Source organism: Drosophila nasuta, chromosome 2R (genome assembly GCF_023558535.2).
Source record: "Drosophila nasuta strain 15112-1781.00 chromosome 2R, ASM2355853v1, whole genome shotgun sequence".
NCBI classification, from domain to species: domain Eukaryota; kingdom Metazoa; phylum Arthropoda; class Insecta; order Diptera; family Drosophilidae; genus Drosophila; species Drosophila nasuta.
Genome location: NC_083456.1, coordinates 14713887 through 14727423, shown reverse-complemented (window position 1 = coordinate 14727423; position 13537 = coordinate 14713887). Strand labels below are relative to the sequence as shown.

The 13537-nt window shown below is 39.9% G+C and overlaps 1 protein-coding gene across 1 annotated transcript; it reads left to right on the top strand.

Moving 5' to 3' along the window:
* The first annotated feature begins 6527 nt into the window (after positions 1–6527).
* Positions 6528–12483, top strand: LOC132786358 (protein single-minded). Its single transcript, XM_060792870.1, has 8 exons — positions 6528–6611; positions 6707–6901; positions 8081–8250; positions 8502–8603; positions 8664–8831; positions 8893–9092; positions 10381–10487; positions 10560–12483. The coding sequence occupies exons 1-8, from the start codon at positions 6560–6562 to the stop codon at positions 11849–11851; spliced, it is 2286 nt and encodes a 761-aa protein (XP_060648853.1). The 5' UTR covers positions 6528–6559; the 3' UTR covers positions 11852–12483.
* Positions 12484–13537: the final 1054 nt, after the last annotated feature.

Here is a 13537-nt window from a genome sequence, read left to right as displayed (position 1 = left end):
CTATAACAATAAAGGAATTAAATCAAATTGGAAATATTTGTGATATTAAATGTTGTAAATGTTTCATTACTATAATTTATTATCACATTGAATATTTCGTAAGACTTTTTAAATAGGAAATCTTTGTCATCTTAACAGAAATAAGAATGTAATATTAATGAGAAAAAGTTAAATTGGAAAATTTTTATGAAAATTAATTACCTCAATTCACCTAAAATTAAAGACGTAAGGGAGCCATCAAAATTATAATATGTGATCATTAAAATAAGTTAAGAAAATTGTTTTATATTATAGAAATGCTCCCTTACTTCTCTGTCAGCATCAGTTTAAATTTCATATTTATAGCAATTATAATTCAATGATTTACAACATATTCTCATGATAGCACAGGACTTAATATCTGCTGAACTATGTGAAGCTGTAGGTTGAAAACTTCTGGTGATATTTACCTCTCAATATGTGGCATATTTACATTTGATGCTGTCGGTCTGTCGTCAGTTGTCTGCTCGTTTATTTACCTTTACCTGTTTCCACTCCCTCCCCCTCCCCACAGAGTTGTAGTCGTCGTTGTATTTCTCGTATTTGTCCAGTGTCCGCCATCAGCGCAGTAGTCAGTACAAATGTCTATTGTTGTTTCTGTTTCTGTTGCTGCCGTTTTAGAGCAAATTCAAAATCAAATTCAAATTTATAGGGAACATCACGTACTGACAACAGCAGCAGGAGTAGAAACAACAACAACAACAACGGCAACAGCTACAACATCAATAATAACAACAATAAGAGAACCGATGCTCGGCATCATTGTGTGCACCGCGCTGTAAGTGATAATGGATAATGGAGGTGTTTGGGTATTTACGCGTAGGTGAGGTCGGTCAAGACACCTCTCTCTCTCTCCCTCTCTCTCTCTCTCCCCATATGCTGCAACAAAAACAAAAAAAGAGAGAAAGATGGCCAATACAGCAGCTTGTGTGTATAGGCCAATGCTATAAAATTATGGTTATCGATTTGACCCTACGCCGCACTTTTGACTTGTTTGATTTGCCGAGACTGAGACTGGGACTAGAACTCCCAGAGTTCGACTAAGGGAAAAGGAGGGAAGACTGAGGCAGAGAATGTGGAATAAGAACTGGTCTGGCACTCTATTGGGGGGCCCAGTGGCCATTTGGTTGCAAGTTTGTATTGTTGATCGATTTTACGTGATATTTTCGAGATTTTCCGTATTTATAGCTAGCTGCTGTTGCCACTGCTCTGCCGTGGTACACATTTCGTTGTGCTGCCGTATTTGTTGTTGCCCATTGCCATTGCTATTGTTATTGTATGTACACACACACACACACACACACATAGTAGTTTGTTGTTGTTTTTTATTTCATTTGAAAGTTTACTTTCGCATTTTGAACGCCTCAGCGCGCTTTGTGTGTATTTGAGCGCTACATATTTGTTTAACAAACACAAATAAAACACATGCATAATTATTTTCGAAAAATATTGTAATGCACAATAACGATTATGATGTTTCTACTGCTGCTGCTGCTGCTGCTGCCTGATTATCATTATGATTATTGCTGCTAGCTTTTTGCGTATTGTTTATTTTCACTTCTCCACTATCGAGACACTTTAATTCACTCTCTGTTGGCACTCGGCCTCAATCATATAACACAATTCATACTCAATGATTTTAGCTTGACCATTTATATTGTACACATTTATTTACATAAATTCACACACACAGTATTTGCTGTGTTAATATTTAAGCTATTTATGCTATTTCGTTTACCCATTCTATCGAAATATGCACACGCATTAAGCCATTTTGTTGTTGTTGTTGTTCGAAATTATAAAAATTCCATTGCATTGTTTACTGCAACAAATGCAGGCTTTTAATGCCATTCTGTAAATAAAATGCCAAAAATAGGAAAATATTTTTAAGCTTCTGCATTTAGTAATATCAAATACTGTATCTCTAATTCCACAAAAATGTGAGAGGGAATGATTGCGATTGACAAATTTATTTTATTAAATGGAAAAAATATTGCAATTGACAAATTTATTTTATTAAATGGAAAAAATATTTTTAATTTTAATGAATTCATATTTTGTTGAATTATTTAAAGCATTCGCCCGAAATTTAAATATATATTTTTATGAATTGTTCTTTTTTGATTGATTGTTTAAATTGATTGAATTTATCTTCTGGGTTTAATTTAGTTATGACTTCGCTGTAACTCAAGTATTTTCTCTTGATTTTATTATTTTTTTCTCAGTTTAAACATTGTTACATAAAGTATATAAAATTAACTTAATATTTTACTTCTTCTTATGCTCCATCATTAAGCAAATATATTTATTATTACTTATTAATTTATAGTTATTGTGCTTTGATTTCCCTTTTAACGTTATTTTATTTTAAAGCGTAGAAATTTATAGATTATCTTTAATGTTCAACAATCGACAAATTTGTTTACAAAAGAGATTATATTATACGATTATTTCCAAAATTATTATTAACAATGGAAATGAAGTGATGTTTATTATTAATTTTACCACCAACTACAAACACATTAAAAAGTTTATGTCAGCATTCAAATAATTTATTATATATTTTCTGTATATATTATTATTATTAATTTTACAAATAACACATTGAAAAGAAGAGGGACACATTAAAAGAAGTGTAAATTTTATGCTCTCAAAAATGTTCTCGTACCAAATTTCGAGCTATCTGCAAATGAGCAGCGTCGAAAGTCTGGTAAATAAAACCGAACCCCTAAAATTGTGAATATATAGATTTATGTAGATTTATGCTAATTATGCTAATCAATACGCAATTCTTGGCGACCATTTGGGGGGCTAATTGTAGCGAGTGCAAAAGGCAACCAAAATGCCGTAACCCGAAACAACAACAGAAACTCGACGCAATTAGCGGATTTGGATTTGGGATTTAGGATTTTTTGTTGGACGAGCTTCAAGCAAATGTTATTGTTGTTGTTGTTGACGATTGTGATTGTTATGGCCAACGTTACTTGTTATTGCTGGCAATTAAAAGGCACACACCCCACAAATGTGGCAAATGCCACACCATATCATGGCACGCCTCGCCTCGCCACGCCCCACCACCCCTCTCGGGTGCATAAACCGTTGTTTGATAATGTTAAAGTGGCGGGCAAACAAATCAAAAAGCATATTGAAATTGGGTTAATGTGCAGCCGGTTGTTGTTGCTGCTACAGGCTGCAGGCTGGCTAAGGGCATTGCGTTGCCTGTTTACTTTACGGGTTATAATCCGAAAATTAAGCACCGCCTGAGCATTAAAATTTGCGCCCCCGAATCGCGAGGGGTTGCCGCATCCGCATCATCATTGTCGCCGTCGTCTGCGTCGTCGTTGGCTGTTGTTTCAAGATAAAACTTCATGTGCGTTGGAAAAACACAAAAAAGAGTGCGTTGCGGGTGGATGGGAGAGTAGGGGAGGGGAGAACGTTGAATTTGACGGGAGCAAACAAGCAAAGGAGAGGAGAGGACAGGAGAGGAGAGAGAAAAACAGGCACAGGCTGGTTATGTCTTATCGTTATCGTTATGGCATTGTCATATGTTGTGCACATTTAAAACGTATGTTGAATTTTCCACTGCCGCCTGTCACCTGATAGCGACAGCGCAGAAATCCTCGACCAGGTTCTTGGCCAGAAGATGTGTGTGTGTGGGAATCTGCTGTTGGATTGTACCTAAAAGAGAGACAGAGCGAAAGAGTCCTGCGTGTTTTTCTCACACTTCCTTTGGGCCAAGCGAAACGTTACATGTGCTTGGTGTTTTTCCCGCTTGTTTATCAATTGGTCCAGTGGAATTCCCCGATAGCTAGACGCTAGCGTGAGAACCTCTCCAGTTTTAGCATATTTGTGAATGGACAGTACACGGTCTCTTAGTATACCTGTCCCTGTATGAAAGTGCGCCGTGTCAGTCGCCGCATGCAGCGCGTAGCCGCAACACCCACATTAGCTGCAACATGCAACAGCAAAAGCAACAACATTAGCAGCAGAATCAGCGGCAACAGCAGCCGCCCAGCGGAGGCGCAACGAGCGTCCAATGTGCCTTTAATTACTTTATGGCTTCCACAGCTTCATTCTGCTTTTTTTTGCTTTTGCAGCGTGGGAATCGAATGAATCTTACCTGTCAACATTTTGGACAACTCCTACTCAATAATAATATCCATAGCCCATTCACTTCCTCTATATACAACCCGCTCACTCTCTCTCTCTCTCTCTGTTTGTAGCTATCTCTTTCCGTTCAATTTCAAGTTCAGTGTGAATATTTTTCTGAATTTATTTTTAAAGTTTTCTATTTGTTTTGGTTTTTGCTGCCTGCCTTTAACAAGATTAAGGTCAAGTTATGGCCAAGCAGCCAGAACCGGAGTCTTGTTATTTTAATGCTCTTTCCTAGAAGAGTCGCATAATATCGCTTATTAGTCGTAAAGCTAACGTGGCATGCTACACACAGAGTCGTGGCAACTTGAGTCTCACATTAACTTTACGCTTTATGCTTTACGTGAAGTGTTGCCTTACAATGTTTTATATTATTTTCAATAATGTAAAATTGAAAAATAAAATACGTATAAAATTTCCAGCTGAGTTTAGTCAGAATATCAAAAACAAATCGAATTAAAATAAACAACAACATTTTAAGTTGATTCAGAGAAATCAACTTGTTTTTCAAACTCCCAAAGTTGCCAGACATTTCTTTATATTATTTAATGTATTTCTTTAACTAAAAACTTCAGAGTTTTTTAAATCTGGCTCGCACAAAATTCATATTTAAATAAAGTACAGAATGTTTTAAAATATGCAAAGCAACGAGCTTTAATTTAAGCTCTCAATTTAAAGGCCTGACTTTGCATTTTCTTTCTTGTCTTCCAATTTGCTTTCTTATGGCATTTTTAGGTTGCTCAGAAAAATATTAGATTAAGAAATGTGTTCTAACTAGTTCTATCTATGTTCTAACTAGTAAAAATAAAACAAAATTAAAGTTTAAGTGGATCATCCAGTTTGTTTTGTAGCCTTCAATTTAATGGCTTGCATTGCTTTAAATTGTTTCAAATATAATGTAATAAATATTGTGTATTATGTATTGCTACTAGATCATATTAACATACAAATTCTTATTACCGAAATTGAAAAAACTTTAACTTTAAGCAGAGACAATCAGAATGTTTATGTAGTTATCAATTTAATACCCTGACTTGGCGCTTTTCTGTTCTTTTTCAAATGGGAACTTGTGTTGTTTCCGCTGGCGAACAAATTATGCGATTCCAATTTATGATTGTAGTATATGGATTCGCTATATCGTGTGCCATTTTGACCCACTTAGAGTGTCATAAACTATCATTAGCGAGCAATACAATAATCGTAGTATTGACTTTCCCTTTGCTTTCTTTCTAATATCAATGTGGCCGGTCAAATCTGAATATGCCGCAGAGAGTTCCGCTCAACACAAAACACAACAACAACAAATCAGTTACAGCAACAACAACAAAGACAGCAGAAAGAACGCGAGCAGCGCCGGATATGAACGACCTCGGCGGCACTTCAGACGCGCATGTTGTCACATTTGAGTTGCGGATTAGCGGCGGATGCTCTTTAGGATTATGATCATTTAGCAAATCTGTTGCTCCTGTCCTGTTTGTACCTCGTGTGCGTGGCGGATGCCTGCAATTTCCCTTCTCATTCCTTCCCTGGCCCAGTTCGGGGCACAACTTTTGACAAATGTGCCATTTTTGGTCTGCCATTTGCTGCAGCCATTAAAGATACTTTCGAGATACTTTTGCGTTGATATAGATTTATTTAGCCATAAATCGATGTTGTTTATCATGTGTCATGCTTATGTTTTTCATTCATGTCTAGTCAGCGCGAGACTTGCCAAATCATGGAGCACCTAAGTTACTTTCTTGCTACGTGACCTATGTCAATAAACTTGTAATTACGTGCGAATTCTAAATAGTCAAGTTAAACGCATTCCATTCAAGTATCTATGTCTGTTGGTTAGTTCCCTGGAGTTGGCCAAAAAATCAGCAGGAGCTAAATCCGGCACAAAACTGCGCCAAAATCACGTTCGACCAAAAAGAGAACTATTTTATCAATGACGGGAAATTCGCTCCGACCTTAACACACACATATACATAACAGTACATAAAGAATGTCTGAGGTTTAGTATATTATGTGCAAAAGTCAAAAACTCCTGCGGTTATTTTGTGTCAACCTGTTGCACTCCGTCGACGAACACATTGAGGATCAGGGCAAATTAGTAACATTGCGAAAAGTCAATTGGTCTGAGCCTTGCCACAGGTAGTTGCTGGAGTCTGTGATGCTGACCAATCGCAGACGGCAGAGACAACTCAGGTAGATCTCTGGACTGCGGAGGAATGTGTTAAAACTGTGTGCTGTGGATGTTGTGTGCTCAGTCGCAGACAGGTGATCGTCAGGATATGAGCACAAGTGCAACACACCAAAGCTGCAAATAGTAAAATAACAAATTTTTTTAACATTTTTTGGGAATTATTTTCTACTTTAAATCGAAATGACAAATCAACGCAAAGTGCGCAAGGATTGCTATGAGAGCAGATTACATGGTTGGTTCGGTGTGCTTACTCGTAATTGGAGCAGTGGGAAATAGCTCGTTGTTAACTCTGGACTAACCACGATGTATTCTCTTTGATTTTTGCAGATATAGCTAAAACGTGTGCCATGAAGGAGAAAAGCAAAAATGCTGCACGCACGCGTCGTGAAAAGGAAAACACCGAATTCTGTGAATTGGCTAAATTATTGCCGTTGCCAGCGGCGATTACGTCACAACTGGACAAGGCATCCGTCATCCGTTTGACCACATCCTATTTGAAAATGCGCCAAGTCTTTCCCGATGGTAAGTGCACTGAGAGAAACTTAATTCAAGTGAAGTCTGAAGACAGTTTTAACTGAAAGCACCTCAAATATAAATTTGATTTCTCCATATTTTGACATCTCACATTCCTGGCAATTGTTTATTGCGTTGCTTTGATTGCTTTTGTCGAGAGAGTCCTTAATACTTTGTTCCACGTTTATACCAATTAGTTCAATTAAATGTCGCTCAATTTGTCGTTGCCTTTGGCTTTTGCTTTTGCCTTTGCATTTGCTTTTCATGTGGCGTGTGAATTACGTGCGGCTATGTCAAATGATGCGGAATCTTTGACAGCCACGCGGCCGACACGCTCATTACGGTGGCACATATCCGCGCAGGACACAGCAGGATACTGCTGCCAGCGAGCGTGTGCCTTTGTTATTTTCTATTTTAACGACACCAACAACGACAACGACACCGACAACGATTTTCTAGCATAAACAACACGAGCAAAACTTTCAAGTTTAAAAGGCGATGTTTGCTTAAAGCATATGCTAAAGGAAAAACCACTCGAACAACAGGGCAGACAATAAACAACCTGCAAGAGGGGGTAGCGGGTAGCGGGGAAGAGGGGGGCATTCAGGAAAACACAATGGCGGCCTGTTGTTTCACTCAAAAAGCAGCGAGAGCAGCGAGCGAGAGACAAGACTGGAAGTGGATTTTGCCAGTGGGTGGCTGTGGGAGGCACAACTCTCTCTCTCTCTCTTTGTGTGGTTGTGTGTGAGAGATTTTATGCTGACAACGAGGGTTGCACAACACAGCCAGAGCCAGGGGGAGGAAGAGGAAGGGCGGCAGTCGTTGTGTAGCTCTTTGGCTGTGGCATTGTGCGAAGCGTTTTGTGCTTTTCTTTTGCTGGCTTTATTGAAATAATTATTTTAATAATAGGCAACAAACAACAACGGGAAGTTTTTGCGTGAGTGTGTGTGTGTGTCTGTGCAACATGGGGCAAGTGTTCATGAGAATGCAATGAGTGAGAGGGCGTGAGGACGTGAGGATTTCAACAGAGAATGGGCCACCTACGGCGCTGATGACTTTAATTGGGAATAATATTTAGACGTCAGCATTTGGCCAAGTGGGCGTGTGATTTACTCGCTTGCCGCTGATTTCACTTGGTTAATTGTTATGGGAAGATCTAAGTTGACTAATTGAACATTTTTGTTGCAGGATTGGGCGAAGCTTGGGGCTCATCGCCGGCCATGCAGCGTGGCGCAACCATCAAGGAGTTGGGCTCACATTTGCTGCAGACGCTGGACGGCTTCATTTTCGTTGTGGCGCCGGATGGCAAAATCATGTACATCTCAGAGACCGCCTCGGTGCATTTGGGACTCAGTCAGGTGAGTTTCAAAATTTATGCGCATAAATTGTGAATGTCCTTTCTGTGTGCGGTGCGACGCCCCACTTGCCACTTGTCACTTGCCTCTTGCATTTGCAAGTCAAGGAGCAGAAGCAGCAGCAGCGACCAGCGTTGGCGTCAAAAGGCGCCAAAAGGACCGAAGCACACTAATTGGCACTTTCCGAGGGGAAGCAGCAACATCAACAGCAGCATCAGACTTGGCATTAATTTGTTTCTTCTCTCATTGCACAGGTCGAGCTGACAGGGAATTCCATATTCGAGTATATTCACAGCTACGATCAGGATGAAATGAATGCTATTCTATCACTGCACCCGCACATGCATCAGCATCCAGTGAGTTTGATATATAAATCAATTCTGCTTATATCTGACTAACAGTTATCTACTCTTTAGCTTGCCCAGACGCACACGCCCATTGGCAGTCCGAATGGCGTGCAGCATCCGTCGGCATATGGCCATGATCGTGGATCGCACACGATCGAGATCGAGAAGACGTTCTTCCTGCGCATGAAATGTGTGTTGGCCAAGCGCAATGCTGGCCTCACAACCTCTGGCTTTAAGGTGAGTTATCTTATATAGATACTCAGTTGTTAGTTTGCTAATTTCTTATAAATTTTCTTAGGTGATACATTGCTCCGGCTATTTGAAAGCGCGCATTTATCCAGACTGCGGCGATGGCCAGGGAAGTCTAATACAGAATCTCGGCCTGGTTGCCGTCGGTCACTCGCTGCCTTCATCTGCCATCACGGAAATCAAACTTCATCAGAACATGTTCATGTTTCGTGCCAAGCTCGATATGAAGCTGATCTTCTTTGATGCACGGTAAGCTAAGAATATCCTATTTTGAGTTGAAAGTTAGGGACAAGTATTCTACAAGTTCTTTTTTCTCTTTGTTAATAAGTTTAAATATGAAAAGATTTTTAAAAGTAAGCAATTTCTTCAAAAAGTTAATGAAATCTATACAAGGGAGAGGGCTAGAATCCAATGATTAAATAATTTCATTTAAAAATTTGCACAACATTTGTAAAACATTTTTTTGACTATTTTGAATTATAAACAAGGAATTTCTCAAAATTTCTTAAAAAATTCGTGACTATTTTCAATTTTCTTAAAAAAAATTCAGCAAAATTTAAAAAAAATTTCTTGAACTTCAACTTTTGTGATGCTATGATATTTCTACCAAGAAAGTTTAAACGGATCTCAAAAAGAAAGTATTTTCATCATACATGATACATTTAAGAAACATTTGTTTTAATACTTTTTGCAACATTTTAAGAATTGCTTTAAGAAACAAAAAAATTGAGCAGTCGTCACTGTCACTTCTTTCTCTGTGGCCAAATTTAACACTATGTACGTGGGGGACCAGGCCATAAAAAAAAAGGCTCAGTTTTCTCTGCCCAAAACCGAATCAAACACTAGACAAATATTTAAACGGGCCGCAACAGAAGCAAGAAAAAAAGGAATCTATTCCAAGAGCATGTTAAAAAACACACACAGAAAGAAAAAAGAACTCAGTAGCATCCCCCAAAAGATAATAAAAAAGAATACAATGAGAAAGAGACGGGGGACAGGCTCTATGACAAAAAGGAAAACAAATCATTTCCCTCTTGAGCTTGATTTTGCTTTTGTATGTGCGCTGCTCCAAAAAAAACAATGGGGTGGTGGTGGGCAGCAGGAAGAGGAGAGGTTGCCTTTAAGTGCCTGTCGCACCAGCAGCAGCTTCTAGCAGAAGCTCCCCCCTCCGACCCACAGACTACTTTGTCTGACATTATTGTCACTCAATTACCCTCATGATGTTGCCATGACGCGGATTCCATCTGCCGTCTCGTTCACACTCGCTACTTGGTGTAAAGCAACCCCAAAGTGGGAAACAGCCCTTTTTTTGCAGCAGCATATGCTTTCTCTCTCTCACTCGCTGTTGCTCCGTATGCTGAGTGTTGCTGTTGTTGCTGCATAATTGAATTGAAGTTGACAAAAGTAAACGGACCAAACACCGAATGTCCTGCTCATTGTTTAAATAAATTAAAATGCTGCCTCAGTTGTGTACACAAAAATAGCCCTGAAAACTTGCGCTAACTCTGTTTTTTTTTGTGTTCTTGTTTACTTGCAGCGTATCGCAGCTAACCGGCTACGAGCCACAGGACCTCATCGAGAAGACGCTTTATCAGTACATCCATGCCGCGGACATTGTCGCCATGCGCTGCTCCCATCAAATCCGTAAGAAAACAAACCGACAATAAACACCAAAGCGTGCACTAAGCTTTTTCTTTTGTTTCTACTTTATTGCAGTGCTGTACAAAGGACAAGTTACCACCAAATATTATCGCTTCCTCACCAAAGGCGGCGGCTGGGTCTGGGTGCAATCCTATGCCACTCTGGTGCACAATTCGCGCAGCTCTCGCGAGGTTTTCATCGTCAGCGTCAACTATGTGCTCAGCGAACGAGAGGTTAAAGACTTGGTCCTCAACGAGATTCAAACGGGCGTCGTCAAACGTGAACCCATCTCACCTGCTGCCCAAGCAGCGGCCGTGGCTGCTGCTGCTGCTTCGGCATCTGCTGCTGCCGCTGCGGCGGCTGCTGCCACATGTGTGCCACAACAACAGCAGCAGCAACAGTTGCCCGCCTCTAGCACGCCGGCCTTAAGTGTTAGTCCCAAGCTGGATCCTTACTTTGAGCCCGAGTTGCCGCTGTCGGTGCAGCCGCAGCCCCCAAATGCAGTGACGCCGGTGCCCCACAACAACAACAACAACAATAACAACAACAGCAATCCTGGCGTGTGGCATCATCAGCAGCATCTGCATCAGCAGCAAGCAGCCAGCATGGATCACGACAGCCTCAACTACACACAGCTTTATCCGCCGCTCAACGATCTGGTGGTGAGTTCGAGCAGCAGTGCGGGCGGAGGCACTGCATCCAGCGCTGGCGGCGGATCAAGTGCATCGGCATCCTCGTCGGGTGTTTACTCGACGGAAATGCAATATCCCGATACCACAACGGGCACGCTCTACTACAACAACAACAATAACAACAACAATCACTATTACTACGATTATGATGCCACGGTGGATGTGGCCACGTCGATGATACGTCCGTTTTCGGCCAATTCGAACAGTTGTTCGAGCAGCTCGGAGAGCGATCGTCAGCTGTCCACGGGCAATGCGTCGATTGTGAATGGAACGTCGCCATCGCAAACCACGTATAGCGATCTGAGTCACAACTTCGAGTTGAGCTACTTCTCGGATAATAGTTCGCAGCAGCAGCAGCAACATCAGCAACACCAGCATCAACAGCAGCAGCAGCAGCAACATCTGATGGAGCAACAGCATCTGCAACATCGATTGCAGCAACAGCAGCCTCAACAGCAGCAGCAGCAATATCAGCAACAGCAACAATATGCAATGCATCCGCAGCAGCAGCAGCAGCAACAACAACAGCAACAGCAGCAACAACGTGTTGTCAGCGACTTTGCCGAGAGCTTTAAGAATGTGAATGCGGCTGCTGTTGCGGTGGCTGCCACGCCCCATTACACGAGTGTCATCGTGGAGCCACAGCATTATATACCCAACGATTTTGTGCATTAGCAGCATTGTTCGATGTACGCTCTGTTATTTCTAAAACGTAATGTTGTTGCAATATTATTGATCTAACACGTCTTATGTGCAGTTGAATCTCTTTGTCTCAATTTTCTGTACAACTCAAATCGCACACCTATTTATTATCTAATATTATTATTACTATTATTCGACATCATTATTTGTTTGAAAAATTAAAACATAAGAAAATAATTGCAAAAATAATCATTGTTAACAATTTGCATATGCAAAAAACAAACACACAAAAAATACAAAACAATTTCAAGATACAAATTATATATATACGAAAAAGTTTAGTTCTAAGCACTAGATGTACACTGTTCATACAACATACACTACATTTATGTACATATGTATGTATGGTATGCTAGGCTCGTTCATAATAATCGCATATTTTGCATCGGTTGCTTATAAATACGATGACGACGATGAAGATAAGGAAGGATGTTGATATCGATGCTGAATATGCGATAAATTGTATATAAGGCAGGGTTCGTTCTCCATTTACATAGATATCTGATATGATGATGATCTTCATAAGTCGACAAAAATAAATAATTGTACATGTATAATTAATTGTAATCGTAAATTTTTATAATTTGAATAAACAAATTATTATGTGGGTGAACAATAAAAACGCGATTTTTATTGAGCAATTAGCAATAAAACTTAAGGGATATTTAGAATCACTTTTTTAAATCTTTTGTTTTCGCGGGTCGAACATTTAATATGAAAGACGCAGCCCTGCCAGCTTTTGCAAAAATACTTATTTGGCCGATGTGGCAACATTCAGTAAAAAAGCTTAAAGAGCTTTTATTGCAAACATTGTAGGACTGCCAACTTATTTGAAAGAAGGACATTTTTTCAATGATGTGGCAGCATTAACAAAACGACACACAGATGGCGCTAAAACTGAATTGTGTTGGTAATGCTACAAGGATGATAAATATTAAATTATTTTTGTAACGTTTATTGGTTTCAAATGTTGAAAATTTAAGAAATGCTGCTATGTGAATTTACTACAATTTAAACGATTTAATAAATACCAAGCACTATGTTTACAGTTCCGGATGAGATGCAAAATGAGAGCTTAGAAATTGAGTTGATTTTGTACGCACACTTCGGATATTTATTTAATGTTGTTTGTTTTTTGACCGGCATTTTGGTCAACAACAAAACAAACAGTTTACGCCTTTGGCCAGTGTTCACATCCACATCCATGTCCATGTCGATGTCCATGTAAATGTTCATGTTCTGCACTGTGCGGTATCTGGGCTATGTTTGTGTGAGTGTCATTGATTTATTGCCTGCCATTTGTGTGCTGACCAAGTAGGCTTTTTAGAGATATGCTATCTACGACTACGGCAGATAAAAGTGGGGTTGACCTCTTTAGGCTGGGGCTAATTGTGCTTTTTCAATTACCACAAACAAAGGCTGCCCAATGGTCATTTCACCAACTCACCAATCCAGTATTTTGAATAGCACTTGATGCTGCATTTTGTGCGCCTCTCTTACTTTGACTTATGGCTAACTTATTTCTCGAAGCATTCGAAAAGTTTTACGCCTCGACTGCACACAGAACCGCAAATTATTTAATTGCAATGCCCCCCTAAAACATGGCTCTATGTGCAGCTGTTTCCGTTGTTGTTGTTGCTGTTGCCGTTGCTGATGCCA

Bases quoted from the DNA above. Each gene is read 5' to 3' on its own strand.
- LOC132786358 (XM_060792870.1), top strand. From the start codon at position 6,560: ATGACAAATCAACGCAAAGTGCGCAAGGATTGCTATGAGAGCAGATTA. The intron at 6,902-8,080 runs GTAAGTGCACTG...TTTTTGTTGCAG, and splicing joins GCGCCAAGTCTTTCCCGATG to GATTGGGCGAAGCTTGGGGC. The intron at 8,604-8,663 runs GTGAGTTTGATA...TCTACTCTTTAG, and splicing joins CGCACATGCATCAGCATCCA to CTTGCCCAGACGCACACGCC.